This window comes from Dendropsophus ebraccatus, chromosome 6 (genome assembly GCF_027789765.1).
Source record: "Dendropsophus ebraccatus isolate aDenEbr1 chromosome 6, aDenEbr1.pat, whole genome shotgun sequence".
NCBI lineage: Eukaryota > Metazoa > Chordata > Amphibia > Anura > Hylidae > Dendropsophus > Dendropsophus ebraccatus.
In genome coordinates, this window is record NC_091459.1 from 116,740,822 (window position 1) to 116,758,648 (window position 17,827).

General features: G+C 43.7%; 1 protein-coding gene across 1 annotated transcript in view; it reads right to left on the reverse strand.

Moving 5' to 3' along the window:
* The window catches only part of NOL10 (nucleolar protein 10), a 37,501-nt gene extending 21,011 nt beyond the window's left edge, over positions 1–16,490 (reverse strand). The window contains exons 1-13 of the mRNA XM_069975727.1: positions 16,297–16,490; positions 14,809–14,854; positions 14,177–14,275; positions 13,656–13,733; positions 12,840–12,877; positions 12,122–12,258; positions 11,627–11,692; positions 11,409–11,469; positions 11,228–11,313; positions 8,738–8,816; positions 7,979–8,128; positions 5,736–5,802; positions 5,224–5,276 (exon numbers count right to left, since the gene is read on the reverse strand). Coding sequence (XP_069831828.1) covers positions 5,224–5,276; positions 5,736–5,802; positions 7,979–8,128; positions 8,738–8,816; positions 11,228–11,313; positions 11,409–11,469; positions 11,627–11,692; positions 12,122–12,258; positions 12,840–12,877; positions 13,656–13,733; positions 14,177–14,275; positions 14,809–14,854; positions 16,297–16,362 — 1,026 coding nt within the window. The 5' untranslated portion in view covers positions 16,363–16,490. The remainder of the gene's footprint in view (positions 1–5,223; positions 5,277–5,735; positions 5,803–7,978; positions 8,129–8,737; positions 8,817–11,227; positions 11,314–11,408; positions 11,470–11,626; positions 11,693–12,121; positions 12,259–12,839; positions 12,878–13,655; positions 13,734–14,176; positions 14,276–14,808; positions 14,855–16,296) is intronic.
* Positions 16,491–17,827: the final 1,337 nt, after the last annotated feature.

The window sequence follows — 17,827 nt, forward strand, 5'->3', positions numbered from 1 at the left end:
AGAACTGCAACAAAGGGGTGATGTGTACTCTCCGGACCAAGGTACAGGTCTCCGAAAAAATTCTGCATTTACATAAAGGAGTAAAAAAAAAAAAAAAAAAAAGGCGGCTACAATAACAATAAATCATCTCGCTCTTGAAGATATGGCCGTAAAGTAAACACGGCGCACACGTCGGGTTCCTCCTGACACGCTGGAGGAAATCACTAGGATTTCCTGTCGTTGGGTCCGATTTTGTAATTTCTCTCGCTCTCCTTGAACGTGTTTGGGCTGGCGGAGGGAGGATGCACATGTTTTCCACCCTGTATTAGACACACAAGGCGGGTGAAATCTTTAACACATTGACCTACTTCCTCCTGTCTCTGCCCATCTGTGCAAAGCTCAGCGAGACAGCAAACATAGACAGGGCTGGAGAGAACAAGACAAAGCACACACGGGGTGACACCGAGGGCTACAACCATCCCTGCATAAGATCTGATATATATCGGACCTGGCTCTCCCCTTAATCCAAGGACTACAAGAGGGGTAAAAAAAATTATCTACTTAATTTCTGGGAAAGACGGAGAACAACCAGGCCATTATTTCTGGTATAATCTGACCTTAGGGACCCCAACTGAGGGCAATGGTCCATGCACGGCTCTGTTTCTAGATATTTGGTGTAACAGTATCCTAAGACCGTGACCAATCAAAACCTTTCCAAAACTCCATTGTAGTAAATGGGGCTGTGTTGTAACACTGTACAGCAGGGCACAGCCCCAGATCAACAAAGTGTCTCCAAACTCTGGTGCTTCCAATGCCACCAATGAAATTTTTGGTATAAAGTAGTTTAGCCACGGAAGGCCACAGCTCGAGTTAAGGCCCATCCACCTGTGAAGTGGCACAAGTAGTGTACGTCTGGCAAAAAGTTGGAACATTTTACAGAAATGAGACTTGTATAAAAATGAGGATAATTTATATGCCAGAAAACTAGAGTACATACATTGATAAATTGCTTTAGTTTTACATTTTCCCCTGTTTTTGTAATCTGTGGGTGTCCCAGTAGACGGACCACCTCACTGATCAGCTAGTCATCACTTATCCTGTGGATGAATGGGTTATCCAAGGAATTAAATGTATCACTTATTATTGGTCATAATCAGCTGATCAGTTGGGTTCTAAATATTGGGATCCCCACAAATCACAGTATGGAAGTCAATTGTTACCCAAGTGGATAGAGTGACAAAGTGCATTCTCAACCACCGCTCATCTCACTCTCTATAGGACTTTCAACAATAGAGAAGCCCAGGGATGAGGAGCCCCTACTCTCATGATCAGTAGGGGTCTCGGTTATCCTCTATCCTGTGGGTAGATAACGCTGGAGTATGTTTGTGCTACATTGTGCTAGAGTAAGGGTGATTAAAGCCTGAAAAGTCATTGTATCCATACACAGCGCGGACTCGCTCAGTACTTATGTCAAGTTCCTTGAAACTCCTTCAAGTGAGCGGCATGATAGATAACAGGTTTCAGAAACAGAACACCCAGTCACAAGGACGGCGGGATTTAACGATTCCAAGAAAATCGCTGGATTCCAGGTACTGAGATAATTCCAAGGAGCTCCCCGATGCCACTCATGCACTTTGCTGACGTTAGTCAGATTTAGCACAAGCCACATATTATCACCGTTCAGGCCCCTTCATGTCACATCCACAATTACTTCAATGGAAAACTCATAAAGATTAAAGGTATATCCTGCTGTGAACATCCTCCGCCCTGAGAGCCATGTCCCATAACGGGGAGTTTTATGGCTTTTATTTCCTAACATACTTAGAGGCATGTGACTGGGACCAGAAATAACTGGACTTGCGTGAGCCATAACGTGTGATCTAGAGCCGCCACATAGCACAGAACAGCACTGAATCATGAGATCATGGGGGGGGGGTGATACTGTACTACTACCCCTACACAGCCGCACATCTCCTGCCTTGTCTGCCATGCTTGATGCCCCTACACAGCCACACGGCCGCCACTAGCATGGACACTGCCCCTACACAGTTACATATCTTTTGCCTTGTCCTACATATTCCACAATATACTGCCACTATACAGATTACACTTGGGGTCCTTTTACACAGCTCGGCATGGGGCCATGCAAGAATGTAAATGAGCTTGTTTGCTGTGCCTTTACACAGCACAACAAATCCAACTGCTAGGGTACATGCATATACGGTATATCCGTGCTGTCGGTTTCCAAATCCCATGCAGTGCATAGATACCTCCTGCACTGCTGTGTGATCCGGCATCCGACTCTCCCTTCCTGCTCCTGCCTCCTCTGTATCTTCAGGATGCCCCTGCCTCCTGTGGCTGTCAATGATTCTGGAGGAAAAGGTGGCCTGAAGATACAGCAGCGGCCTAGAGATAAATTTTGAAGCCTGCCTGAAAGATACAATCAGGTGAGGATCGAGCATTTTCCTTAGCTGACTGCTGTAACTTTTACACGGGCTGATTAATCAGCCAATGGAGGGTTTCCTGGCTGATAATCGGCCATGCTATATACACAGGTATTATTACTCTGAGCACAACCCCTGCTGTATAACACTGTCAGCAATTGCATACCATCCCCAATGTCTACCTGACAGATTCCTATAAAAAAAAAAGAGGCACAAAAAAATTCAGGTACAGAATCTCACTAAGGGGCAAATAAATGCCTGGCATGTCTCCTTCTGACACATGTCTGACAGACTTATTGTTATTTTTCTAACCTGTATAGGTCAAATGTGGTGTGAATAGGGCCCAATTGCGACAAGAAAAGAAACCAATGTTAATGCCGGAAACTCTATCTGTCCTACATTTTCAGGGAGAGGAGGTGAGGAAGGTGGCTCAGCTCTCGAGGGTCTGGAGACAGGCAGACAGAACATATGTCTGACTATAGCCGACCCTAGGCTGCATAATTGGATAGTGGCCTGTAATCCTAGAGCTGAAGATCTGCATCTATTGGATTTAACCCAGACCTGGATCTCTTATGGGATAGGCTGACTGGCGCTTACACTGGGACCTTTATTCCCAGCAGACGTCCTGCCCTTTATACATGGTGGCTATTTTTGCATTGCTTAAAGCAGGGATGGGGAACCTTTGGCCCTCCAGCTATTGCAAAACTACAACTCCCAGCATGCCTGGACAGCCTTCGGCTGTCCAGGCATGATGGGAGTTGTAGTTTTGCAACAGCTGTGGGGCTGAAGGTTCCCCATTCCTGGATTTACATGTCCCTGTCATTTGCAAAACCTTTTTGACATGTTACAGAGACGAGTCAAGAGCTTTGATCAGTTAGGAGTCTTGTTGTTCATACTCTCAGGATAAGTGGACGGCGAAGAGCTTAATACACCAACTCACTGCCTTTTCGGAGATGGAGAATCTGAGATCGCAGCATGCTGGGGAATGAAGTGACTGAATGCCCGGACCCCAAGTTTTTTTTGACATGATGAACATTCTTGTAAATGACACTTTTAAGTTGCTCCTGTATCAGCTAGTTTCAGCTGAAACTGAAGCGACAAAGGTTTGCATATTCTGATAAGAGGATGTGTGCTCAGCTAGGCGCTCTTCTATTTCCAACCACAAGACAAATACCGTAACTAAAAGCATCAAAGTGCACATGGGGGGGTGGGACCGTTCTTATACAGATGTTCTTGTCATGGGTTCTACTCTTATATAAATTATTATGCATGATGTTTTATACTTTACGTGTGTTTTACATCCAGCTGAGGTTCAGTGATGCAGAGTAAAAATTAGTTTTTTTGGGGGGGGATTCATGGGCTGTCTGTGTAAACAATCAAGAGGACATGGTGTGTATAGGCCCTATTACATGAAGCGATTATAGGACCTATTTGGCCGATTATTGGGCACTACGGCCAATAATTGCTTTGTGTAATAAAAGGCAATGATCAGCCGAGATGCAGGATGTCGGCTGATCATTGTCTTTCAACATGTTAAAAGACTAAAGGCTAGGATAACAACAATCTGCTGCCGTAGCTCTGAGTAATCGAAGCGGCAGTAGCAGACTGCCGCTATCTCCTATGGGCTCCCCGGACAATCTAAAGATCATCCGGGGAGCCCCTACCACAGCTCCTCGCAGGCCCCCCGCACTTACCCGCTAGCTGACGGGACATGTAATAGCGACGGCAGTGAGCGGGACACGAGGAGCAAGCGAGCGCTGACCTTACAGGTTCCCTTGCCCCCACTTGCGTAATAGGCGCTTATTGGAGCTGGGCAGCCATTCATTAGGTCGAATCTCTGCAATGAAACATAAGCTACAGATTGACCAATGAATAGTAAACCCAGGTAAGTGATTTCCTTCAGGACCACAAAGTCCGCCTAGTTATATAGTAAAAATATCACTGTGCTGGTTGTGCCATTCAGGGCTGTGGGAAAGCTTGGAGACAACTATAGAGAATTTGGTCATTTAGTCCCCTTAGCATCTTCCACTCAGCTTTTTTAGAAACCTGAATGGCTAATCTGCCTGGTGATATATTCCTACTAGAGAAGGAAATGAGTCTCTGCATAACTGGAGAGAATGGCTACCCATGTGTACGAGAATGCCGAGTGACAGTCACTATAGGGGGTGGGGGCACTGTCATTTTGACCACAGTGGAAATGAATTTTTAAGGGATACCTATTGTTTCTACAAACTTTAGACATTTTACAGTAACACAGCCAGAACTTAGGGGCACAGACCTCAGCTGAATGCTCTCACCCCTTCAGTTTAAGGATCAACTTGGGTCCTTCTACTTGGACCCCCACCCATCACTTAAATAAAACAGCAGAAGTGCTGAGCTGAGGTCTTCGATTCTGATTGGCACTTCCTTGTGAACAGAAAGGGAAGTCCGTGTGACGTGACAAAAGTTTGTAAAAATTAAAGTGAAAGTGGCTCAGTTGCCCCTAGCAACCAATCAGATTCCACCTTTCATTCCTCACAGACTCTTTGGAAAATGAAAGGTGGAATCTGACTGGTTGCTAGGGGCAACTGAGCCAGTTTCACTTTACACCATGTTTGATAAATCTTCCCCCTATAAATACAACTTTAAAACTTGACATACTAGTACTGAGCTGCTTTGATAAAAATGTTGCCATTAATAAGTACTTGACCTAAATATTATATGTGTATCTATGCAATCAATTGACTTGCAATGAGAGAAAAAAAAACATATATACGTTCATTCCACCCAGCAGCCCACTATACAGCAGGGGCTGACTTACCGGAATATAATAGACATTCATCTTAGGGGCTTCATTGGCTGTGAACAGCATTCCTGTGGATACATAACAAGAGATCATAAAATCTGTTAATCTACTGGCATCAGGCAGGGACTAGGTGCAGCCCGGTGATAGGATCATGGGAAAGTTCTAGGTCACATCACTATTCTACCAGTGCTGACAGCAATGAGCAGATCGAGGCGTGAGAAACATGACTGGTGATGAGTTGTACTACCGCTGGTTTACCCCAGCCTGAGAAGGTTGTGTGTGTGTGTGTGTATATATATATATATATAGCTGTATTGCATTCACTGAGATAACAACGCCCTCTGTTGTTAAAGTCTAAGAACTGCATGAAGTTTCTTAAAATGTATACTTTAACCAGTATTGCAATAGGTACAATGCCTCTCAGTAATATGTGCTGTAAAAATGTGAATAAAAGGTGCGATGTGTCCATGAATTGCCAACAGTGATGGTAGTTAGGGGACTGGGAGTCAAGCCTTTTATTTTCTCACCTGAATTAGGATACAGACAAACATCATTCACATCAGCTTCAGGTTCAATAGAGGTGAGAACTTTGCCCTGTTTGAAAAAAAAAAAAAAGTATAATATAATCTATATTATAGGTTTTAGGTGATAGCGGCAGAGAGCTAGTTGCATGTATAGACATGGCGCCTGTATATGCAACTATAAAAGGTATGGTTGGAGAGTTGCCATGTGTATGTATTGTAAGGCATCTGTACGCATTGTCTGACTATGTAATCCTGCTCTGAGATAAAGGATCTCTTTGCTGAACAATGTAGAAAGCCAGCACAACATTTACATAATCCCAAATCTACAATAAAACTAGGGCACACGCCCAAGAGATTTGCGGTCATAACTGGTTTACGGCTGTAACCAGCGGCTAAAGCAGAATAGAGCTGCTATGTCTACAGCATCCAGGCTGCAGCTCCCCAGGCTGCTCAGATGCCTGACGAAAGGCAACAACTATACGGACCTAGGACCAAACCATTACAGAATTTAATGGTCACCCCTAAATTTGGAAAAAAAAAAAAAAAAATTCTGCGGTGTCATAAGGATTGAACACTTCTATCTGCTCATGCTAGTGGATAGCTCTCAGCATATGACCAATCAAAATGGATGTGTCTATGAGTTTTCAGACCTCCACCAATCTCAAAATATAGCCAGGAGAAGCACGACTCAATGCTACTCAACCCAGCTTAATGCACAAAACAAGCTTCATTGTACGGGTCCTAGTACACGGCCCAATCATAAACTGTAAATGAGCGCCAATCTGCTAGATCAGTGCTCCTTTTCTGAGCTATTACACAGGCCGACTATAAGTCAGCAAGGACTGCATGGACGTTGTTAGTGATGTCTGTGCAGCCCTTGGCTTTAGTGTAAAATAATAAAGTAATAACTTACCTTTCCACGTTCCCTGGTGTTCTTGGGCCTTCCCTGGTCCCTGCAGCTCTGCCTTTTGTTCCGGTCTCTACAATGACAGGCCGCCAGCCACTCAGCCAATCACTGGCCGCAGTCCTGTCTCGGCCAGTGATTGGCAGAAAGGCCTGTCAGTGCAGAGACCGACCAGAAAGGAACAGAAGGCAGAGCTGCAAAGACCAGGAAAGCCCAGAGGACACTGGGGAACATGGTAAGGTAAGTATATACTTAATTATTTTATACTACAATCATCAGCCGTCGGCTGTGCATCGCACGTAGCAATGCATGCCCGACGCCTGATGATTTTAGGTCTGGGCGAAAAACGATCAGCTGTTACACAGAGCCGTAATCGGCCGAATCAGCCGATTATCGGTCAGTGTAAAAAGGCCCTAAGTATAAGGAGCTTATCTCATGCAGCAAAATGGAGACTGCAGGTAGCTGTGGTATAGATATATCTAAAGATTGGTGAGTGTCTGAATATTTAGATCCTGACCAATCAAAACTCAATGTCACAAAAGAAAGAATAATTGTCGATACATCACAAAGCCATGTCACAGAGACATGTCTGCGGACACAGTACATGATAGGCACTCACTGCTGTCACCTGCCTGGTATTGTTCAGACTATTGTTCTGCTGAATTTCTTTCCACTTTTTTTTTATGGAACTGCACTCGGTAACCTAAGTGTTTGGGTATATTCACACAGGGTAGATTTGCAGAAGAAATTTCTATGAGCGTCTTATTGCACGCATATTCGGATATATGGAACAGCTTTCCACAATTTCTGCAACAACTATGCCGAGTGGAAGTATGCTTTACAACATCAACTCTTTGCTGCTGCTTTGGGACTTCAGTAACGCTAGTCATACATTTTACTCTCCTGATCCCCCCAAACACATGCACTCTCTGCTGAGCTAAGCATGCATGGATTAGGACTCTTCAAGAACAAGCAGATCCTTATTTGCTATTGGGAAGAAGTCGAAAGACGCACATATACTTTAGATCAGGGATGGGGAACCTTCAGCTGTTGCAAAACTAAAGCTCTGGCTGCCCAGGCATGATAGGAATTATAGTTCTGCAACAGCTGGAGGGCCCAAGGCCCCCCTATCCCTGCTAGACGGTCAGCTAGCCTCACCAAAAACCAGTGTGTTTTCCCATACTGTGCAATCCTGCATTAGAATAAAGAATCAGCACAAGTAAGGTTTCTGCACAGTGTATTCCTGTAACGTCTATAGCCACTTTCATTATGTACAAGGGGACAATAAGTTTTGACTAAACATTCACTTTGCATTTAAGCTTTACACGTCCACAGTACTTACATTGTCCTTGTTCCACATTTTGATGATTCTGGAGTCAGAAGATATAACCAGCTCTAATGGATCATGAAACTGAATGGATTTGATGGGCAGCCCGTACTGGTGATCCTTTACCATCAGCGGCCGGTTGGAGCGGAGATCATACAGAAGAACCTGCAAAAGGAGATCACACTACTATTGTGCCCCAACAGGCTTTACAAATCATGGCCCTGAGGGTCTTTTCCATATGCAAGTCAAGATTATTAGGTGATCAGGACAATACTGCCCTGTGTATATGTGACCATACACTTTATAGTAATAAACCGTCTGCTGGGGGGTGGTTTGGCAAACAGCATAATGTGTACAGGTGCCCTCCAAAATCTGTACTTGTATTGTGGCACCAATCAGCCTGCCAAAATGGTCCCCTTCACTATATATATATCTATATATATACATACATACATATATATTATATATATACATACATACATTTCATTTCTCCTGTGGTGGCGCTGCAGGGAACCTGAACAATTGCTGCCAGCGACTTCATAGGCGAAGTTTCAGGTCCGGAATAGGATAGGAAATCCGGACAGCTTTCTGGACCCATAGACTTTAATTGGTCGCAGACACCCTTCCGGATTTTTCCGGAAGGGTGTCCGTTCCGGAAAATAGATCCGGGAAAAATAGGACATGTCCTATTTTTGTCCGGAATTCCGGCACAGACGCCCCCATAGAAGTCTATGGGAGCGCCGGAATCACGGACACTTTCCTGCATCTCTTTACCTGTCCTGTTGATGTGCCCACCGCCATGTGCAAAGGTCCATTAAACTTCAGGGCAGAGACGGATGGTAAACCCTCAATTCTGGAAGAACGGAAACAGACATGTAATATACACACAGGCTATGCAAATAAGAGAAGGATTAAAGGGACTTTTCAGGACTTTTATACTAATAGCAATTAAATTAATACTGTATGTTAATTCCATTTCTATTTCTATCGTTGTTCCTTGTCCTGATATACTTTATATTTTTTTCTTATTTCTTTGGTTTCTTTTCACCTCCATATAGTTTTATATTCTCTTGGATATTTTTCATAGCTAGCTGTCTTTCACCACACTACTTCCCTCACAAATTACCTATAGAGTGGGGCGTTTCTAGCGCTGGGTAGGCCGGGACCTCACTCAGCGGTGATTATTACTATGGGGGCACAGCAGGAGACATTATTACTATGTGGGGGCACAGCAGGGGGCATTATTACTATATGGAGGGCAAAGCAGGGGGCATTATTACTATATGGAGGGCAGAGCAGGTGGCAATATTACTTTATGGGGGCACACAAGGTGGCATTGTTACTATATGGGGGCACAGCAGGAGACATTATTACTAAATGGAGGACAGAGCAGGGGTCATTATTATTATATGGAGGGCACAGCAGGGGACAATATTACTATATGGAGGGCAGAGCAGGAGATATTACTATATGGAGGGCACAGCAGGGGGCATTATTACTATATGGGGCACAGCAGGAGACATTATTACTATATGGAGGGAAGAGCAGGGGGCATTATTACTATATGTGGGCACAGCAGGGGACAATATTACTATATGGGGGCACAGCAGGAGACATTATTACTATATGGAGGGCAGAGCATTATTACTATATAGGGGCACAGCAGGGGATCCTACATATAGAGGGCAACCTACTGACTTTACTGCACAACACAAAAAAGTTGAAGGAAGTTGTTGTAAAAGTGCGGAGCCTAAGCTGTTTGTCTGGCAGGTTCAGAAAAGAGTAATTGTAGAAATTACTACAAAGAAATCATCATGGTGGTCTGGGTCAAAAGGGGAGGAGACGGAGAGTGACACCTCAGTTTAAAGAAGACGTCACCTGTGAGTCACTAAACAACTTTTTTTGCCTTAAGTTGAAAAAGTTTGGGTAACACTGTTCTATGCCATAATACACACACTGCTTCTTCCTAACAACCACCATACCCGATGCTTTTATCAAGATAACATAAAAACTCGGTGCTACCTTTTATTCTTGTCAAAGGGGGGTGTCCCTACAAAGTCCTTACATAGGGAGGAGTCTCTACATAGTCCTTACATAGGGATGTGCCCTTACATAGTCTGGTACTAATGGCAATAACTAGACAACGTCACATCCACACCCAGATGTCAATGTATTCATCAATTTCACGACAAAGTGGAAAAAGATGCCACAAACTTGTTATATTACAGGTAATTGTTTACTACAATATACAAGTCAGGGCCTCTAAAGAGAAGCTGGCATCACTTTCACACTGCCCAAATCATGAGGACAGTCACCCCCTCTGCCTGTCCTGCTGGCCTTGCCTGACAGATATTGCCCTATATAGATGAATAAATGCTGATCGGACAATAGGAGACCTCTGGGGACGGCCTAGATGGCTCCAGGTTCAGTTAGTACGAAATGGACAACTGGTTGGTATATGAAGTATAAAGGTGATGAATGGTTTCCATTAAAGGGGGGTACCCAAACTTAGAAAAACATGGCCGCTTTCTTCCAGAATCTTGTGCTCAGTGGACAGAGCGTGGCGCTGTTTTTCCAGGAAAATAGCTGTTCTCTCTCTAATCGTGTATGACCCCTTTAAAAATATAGTTATATAGGTCTAACTGCTGACTACCATACTACACTTACTGATCTGGTGGTACTTTTGTTGTAGCAGCTATACAGTAGGCTCAGTATACTTTTTATCAATTGTTGCTGCAATGGCCAAAAGCGCACTGGTTATAGCATCTAACCAACGAGGAAAAGGAAGACGAACTCCCTGAGGCTGCACACCTAAAATATACCAGGTATATATATATATATATATATATATATATATATATATATATATATATATATATATATTCCACCAGAGTTGATGGTGTCTTAAATTGTACCTATCATTTCAAAAGTTAAAATTTTTTTAAAGTCACAGAGACAGGTCCAAAGTTTTGATTGGTCGGGGTCTCACTACTGAGACCTCCATCGATCAGGAGAGTGACAGTGTAGTGCATGGTAGCATGTTCCAATTCCTCACCATCACCTTGGTCCAGCAGCCCCATAGACTTATAATGGAGCCGTCTGGACGGAGATCAATGCAAGCTAGGGAATGAATGCAGCTACCACATGCTTCTCCTGGCTCGTTCTTCTGACTGGAGTGAGACGCAAACTAATCAAAATGTTAGACATGTCAAAAGTATTTTTATCTAAAAGTTATGAGAAACTGCAGCTCGCCATGTCACTTACTCTGTGTCCTCTGTCACACTGCCCATAGCACAGTCCAGAATCCCCACACGATTCCTTATCCGGGGGTCCCAGCATTCCACTTTACCCTGGGGAGAAGAAAGTATAGGCAACTCCTATCAGCATACAAAAGCTAAGATGTCCTGCAGTCTATATGGAAGGAGACGCAACAAGAAAACCTTACTTCGATGGTGCCTGCAGCAAATAAATGGTGTGCGGGGTTGATGTCACATACGTTAATCTGTCTGCAAGAAAAGAAATTGGCAAGATTGTGATATACAGAATACCGTCACATAACACAATCATACAAAGACTATAAGGTTCTATAGTGAAGACAGATTCAAGGTTATGTGACAGTCTGGCGCCACCTAGAGGCCGTTAGCATCCATTACTATTACTTACGAAGCGTCAGTCTGAAGGGAGTTCAGATAGCGTCCCTGCTCTAAATTTAACCGGTACACCTCAGAACTGAAAAAGAGAAAAAACATAGAATTTTTTTTTTTTAATTACATCTATAAATGAAAAATCAGGCATGCTAAATAGTGTACAAATTATGGTTGAGAACAGTGTGGAGAGTACAAGTATTTCTTGAATGAGGTAAGAAACCCTTCAAATTGTATAGAGTTACTTGTAAATAGAGGAATATAAATCGCAACCAGACGCCCCCTACAGCACAACTACTGAACTGCAACATGGTGACCTTTGGCAACATTGCAAGAAAATGTAGCTGTAGCCTTGTACGCATAAGCCAAAGGGGAGGCTTTACTGTCCCGGCATACTGGGAATTGTAGTCTTGCAACAGCTGGAGGGCGGCAGGTTCCCTATCCCTGCTGTAGGGTAACAGGCCATCCAAAGGAATCAGTTCTAGAAGAGATTATAGGTCACCATAGTTATTACCTTGCTCCAACAAAATACAGGTCACATGACGGGTAGTGGTAGGAAAAGTCTCGGCCAAACTTTGGTATCCTCAGCTTGTAGTAGAAGCCATGCTGCGAATGGAACTCTACGTATCTGTCACTATGGAGGAAGATGATCTGTAACAGAGAAGACAGTGCTCAGGAGCCTTATCCCAATGTGACATCTTTATATACCCCAACAATATATGGGAACATACCAGAAATAAAGCAAAGGTCATGTTTCCTGCTCAAGTGACCCGAATCTCAGACTGATGCCTAAAGGATTGGGGGCTATACCAAGAACTGTGTCCTAGATCCCTACTGATCCCTTGTCTGCCACCCACTGTGACCATGTGACATCACTATGGAAGACACTCTATGCCAGGGGTAGGGAACCTCGGCTCTCCAGCTGCGGCAACACTAAAACTCTCATCATACCTGGAGAGCCAAAGCTAAGGCTGTCCATGCATGATGGGAGTTGTAGTTTTGCCACAGCTGGAGAGAGAGCCAAGGTTCCCTACCCCTGCTCTATGCACTATGCACTATAAGAGATTACATAAAATTGAGGAGACCAGAAGTGGGGCAGAGGTAAGGTTAGTATTTAAAAGTTTTAGAACCTGTGGTTTTATATCTGCTCAGACACTACAACTCCCAGTATTCCATGTTGGGAGCTGTAGTTACTTTTGATTGGATCTGAAGCCAGGCCTCCAGCACCTTACCTTTGAATAGTCCTCCGATAAGATGTCAAATTTAACCACTGAAAAGAAAAAAGGAAAATTAAAAAAAAAACAAAAAAAAAAAGTCAACATAAATCATCTTGGGTGTAAAAAAAAGCCTAAATCCTTTACTTCAGAGCGGCATTCATAATACTTCTAAGTTATTATCAGAACCAGCTGAAATCCTGTCAGCACATACACACTCCTGACAATTCTTGCAATAGATGCACCCAATTCTGCTGAATTACATTCTGGTAGAGCAGTCTGCAGATGACAGATCACTGCCGGACTACACTACCCAGAATGCAGACAACTATAGTGAGCACTGTGCAAACAAAAAAAACAGGCAGAATATTCAGAGATCCAATCACCACTGATCATAAAAAGTGATAGGCAATAATTTCCCTTTAATACATGGATGTCCCTATAACCCAGTCAACAGGGGCGGATAAAATTTACCACAGGCCCCGGGCTGTTCACCAGGCCTGGGCCCCTCCACCCTACTGTAACTATGGTAACACTAGCTTGGTGTTCATAGTAAAGAGTAAATAATGTCATAATGCCCTGATTTATACAAAATAGAGGTAAAAAAGCAGCGATTATTTGCAAATCATGGCAGAACTGTAGCCAGGGAGAATACACCACTCAAAGTCTGTTTGGGTGGCCAGGCCCGGGTTACCGCCTGAAACGGACCTAGTATAATCCGCTACTGCCAGTCAAGAGTACAAGCACATAGGCTCAATGCCAGGCATACAGGGACCACCACATAGAGATGCACAGCAGTAGTTTTCTGATAGAGGACTCAAAAAGGAGGATTACCGTCTGAATCCAGACACCTCTCAAACTTTAGAGACAGCTGGTAGGTGTCATAACAGCGGACGCGAGGCTTGTATGTTCCTGAAAGAGACAAGAAGTAAGGTTATCTAAGCCGCCATTATGAATCGTCCAGCAATGACGTATACAATCTACCACTCTATACTATTCCCCATGTTAGATAAATGGTCGGTGTTACCTGAATATTACAGGGGGTCACATGACACGTCTATGCACTTCTATGGGCTATTACTGGGAGTTACTGCTCCATTATGAGACAGGTAGAACACGTGACTGCAGCTATGGGACACTTCCAGGTCTTGGAGGCAGAAAGAATAGAGGAGATCGGGGGATCAGGGCTAGTCAAGTATTCCGCCCCCCACCCCTTCCCAATTTTATAAGGGAGACAGCAGAATATTTTTATTTAGTCTAGGGCTGAAATGAGGTATAGTCCCTAAACCGATATACATACACATAGCATAGACACACTGCACATGGAGGGGGGATGAGCCCCCCCGAACACTCACCTGTGGCCATAATGTACTGTCCATCTCTGGAGACCCTGATGTTGGTGCTAACCGTGGGCATGTCAAAGTCCTGGATAAGTTCAATCCTCCTCCGAACATCTAAAAAAATAATTCACAATATATTTTCACCCCACTAGTAGTACAGCGTCTATAGGAATGTAAAGCAAAAGCCGCTGCCTGCAGTTATACTCTTTGTAAGATATATAGATATAGATAAATAGATAGAGATTATATATATATAAATAGAGAGAGAGAGAGAGAGAGAGAGAGAGAGAGAGAGAGAGAGAGAGAATCTTTTTTCACTGATTATTAAAATGAACTGGGAGAAGCACACGGCTAAGCGCTTCCCTCCTCACCTCACCGCAGGAGAAGAGTTCTACAGAGAGTCTATGGAGCCTGCAGTTGGGGAGAGAAGTGCTCAGTGAGTGCTTCTCCCAGCCCGTTCTAATAATCAGTAGGGGTCTGAACACCTAGACCCTGATCAATCAAAACTTTTGACATTTTTTTTTTTTAAACTTCAAATGACATAAACACTTTAAAATGTACTTGTCACAAAAAAAAACAAAAAAACTTCTAACAGCTTAGAACATGAGAACAGTTGCATAGGGAAAGAAGACACTTATTTTACATACCGACATCTTTTTTCTGTAGTGCCCTCTTCTTACGGTCAGAAAGCCACTGGAATAGAGGAAGATGAATTCATATCAGCAGCTGACTATAGCAGCTCATGGTAATAGTCTTAGAGCTGGGAGAAGTGCCTGGCTGAGCGCTTTCCTCTATGGCTCACTGCAGCAGATTCCCCATAGACTTATATACCTATTAGAGATGAGCGAACCGGGTTTGGGCCGAACGTTCGGCTGGGGCTGCTGAACTTGGATAAAGCTCTAAGGTTGTCTGGAAAACATGGATACAGCCAATGACTATATCCATGCTTTCCACATAGCCTTAGGGCTTTATCCAACTTCTGCAGCCCCCGCTAATCAAATGCCAAAAGTTCGGGTTTGGATCGACTCGAGCATGCTCCAGGTTCGCTCATCTCTAATATCTATATGTATACACATATCTGTCTCCTGTAACGAGGCTAGAGCAAGGAGAGAACGTGCTTAGCAAGTGCTTCTCCCCATTAATTCTACCAATCAGGTCTGAACACTCCAACCCAGGCAATATGTTTTGGTAAATAGGCACCCATTTAAAGGGGCTGTCCCAGCAAAATCCAGGTCCATATGCTTTATTACGGAAAACAGTATTCTGGGTTTGGGGGAGGGCTTCTCCATCATTGCAGCCAGACCTGCAGACTTTTACAGGAGTATTCCACTCAAACATAACTTTTTGATATGTCGCTGCCCCTGGGGACACTAACAATTCCTTCCATACTTGTTATCTATTTAGTCTCCTTCCCCCAGTTCTCAGCTACTGCTTTCTGCTGAAGACACAAAAAGCTGTATGTGAGCCTCTCTCTCCGTCTCCCCCTCCTCCCTGAGACAGCTGATGTAAACAAGTCCCTGGCAGTCATCAACATCTGATTGTTGGTTGTTCAACAGGTGACCAAGTGAATGCCAGGACCCTAGCATTCACATACACAGTAAACAGAGCTGGAAGCGGACAGTGCCATACACTGTGTAGTGGCCATGCCATGGTACTGCAGCTCAGATCCAATTAATACAACCCAGCAATGGCTCTTCATGTATGGTGCATTCTGCTTCTGCCTTGTATGTAAGTGCCAGGTCCTTGGTGAACAGCTGATCAGCGGGGTGTCAGACAGATATTGAGGGCCTATTCTGAGGGGAAGGTGCTACATCTATCACATACTCCATGTAGATTGAGGTGTATAGCATTGATGGACCCCCATTGTCTCAATATACATTATTGGATGAATATAACTAATAAACTAAAGCAAATTTATGTATGATGAGAGAATCCCTTTAAGGGGCACACACATAGGCATCATCTACATACAGTGTGTGCCCCTAGATCATGACTTAATATGTGTCACTCCATCTGTTGCAGAACTACAACTCCCATCACGCCTAGACGTCTTTTGGCTAGTCGGGCATGATGGGAGTTGTAGTTCTGCCATGGTTGGAGCACACAGCGCACTGTACACACACAGCAGCGCTCACCTCGGGCAGGGACTTGCCGCAGCTCAGGTTATAGATCTTCACGTCGTTCACATTGGACACCTGCATGGTTATAGCGGACGGGGACTACAGGTACCACATAACCAGCTCACGGGCCGGGTGATGTCTCCCGAGCAGCCGAATGGACGTTCACAGCAGCACATGGACAGGAAGCAGGAAGCTGAACCAGAAGGCTTGGTTGGCGACGCCATCTTGGGGCTGTCAGCGCACAGCAATGACGTCAGGAGAGGACCGCGCTGGTTGGCAGAACTTCCAAACCACAAAGAGCGCCATTTTGTGTTTGGCAGAAGTAGGTAGTCAGCTCTATTGACTTAGCTGATGTTTGTTGTTAGTTTTGTGACTTACTCATCTCTTATGGCCGTGAGATTTCTCAGCTCCATTACATTGTGATTATGTAGGAGATTTTCAACAATCAAAAACTTCACTTCATTGGTTCCAATATCAACGCCAAGTGTGACAAAAAAAAAAGATTCCTGTTTTTGTTTTTTTTCTCCTCTATTAGTGTAAAGACCGCCATCATTTTACCATAAAATGTAGTGCAAAACAACTAAAAAAAATTAGGGACAGAAATTGAAAAAAACAAAACCCACAATCCTGTCAGTTTCATTTTTACGGGTAAGGCTGGGTTCACACTACAGGTTTTTTTTATCCGTTTCTGTTGGCATCTGTTTTTATCTGTTTTTCCATTCTCTTTCATTATAAAGAGAATGGATCAAAACACATCCGTTTTTTTTAGCGTACACAGAAATGTGGTCGTCCACGTTTTTGTGTATGTAAAACAACTGATACGTTTTAATCCTTTTTTTTTTATAATGGAAGTCAATGGGAAAACGGATGCACACAAATGCATCCGTTTTTCCACTCGTTCTTTGCAAGTGCGGATGAAAAAAACGTAGTGTGAACACAGACCTATCTTTATTCTGTCGGTCAGTAAGATTATGACAGCCACTTTACATGTTTGTTTTATTCGACTACTATAGTGAAAAAAATGCATACCTGTCATAAAATAAAAAAACAAAAATAAGGGGGGGGGGGAGACAAAAGTTTTGATTAGGAGAACGAGCCCTCAGGAGTGCACTTCACTTCCCCGCTGTCAATCATCTCTGTCTAGGCAGCTCCATAGACTTTTAATGGAGACGCCTATACGAAGATCCTGATCAGTGATTGGCGACACCCTGATTAGTGATTGGCGAGACCCTGACCAATCAAAATTTTTGATTAAGAAGAGACTGAACATGGATTCAATGTAAAAAAAAAAAAAAAGCTAGTGTGAACACCGGTTTCACATGAATGTAATATGGCCAAATATGTATGTATATATTTTTATCATAAGTTCTAGCCCCCTTAGCTGATCTCCAGATCACAGTGATCAGTGGGGGAAGGGTCCAGGCTCACCATGTCTCTGTATTTTAAGAGCAGAAGCCGCGAGAGCTGCAGTGTATACTGTATACACTATCACACCATCAGTATACAAAGGACACTGTGTACAGTGTATACTGTCTAGATCACACTG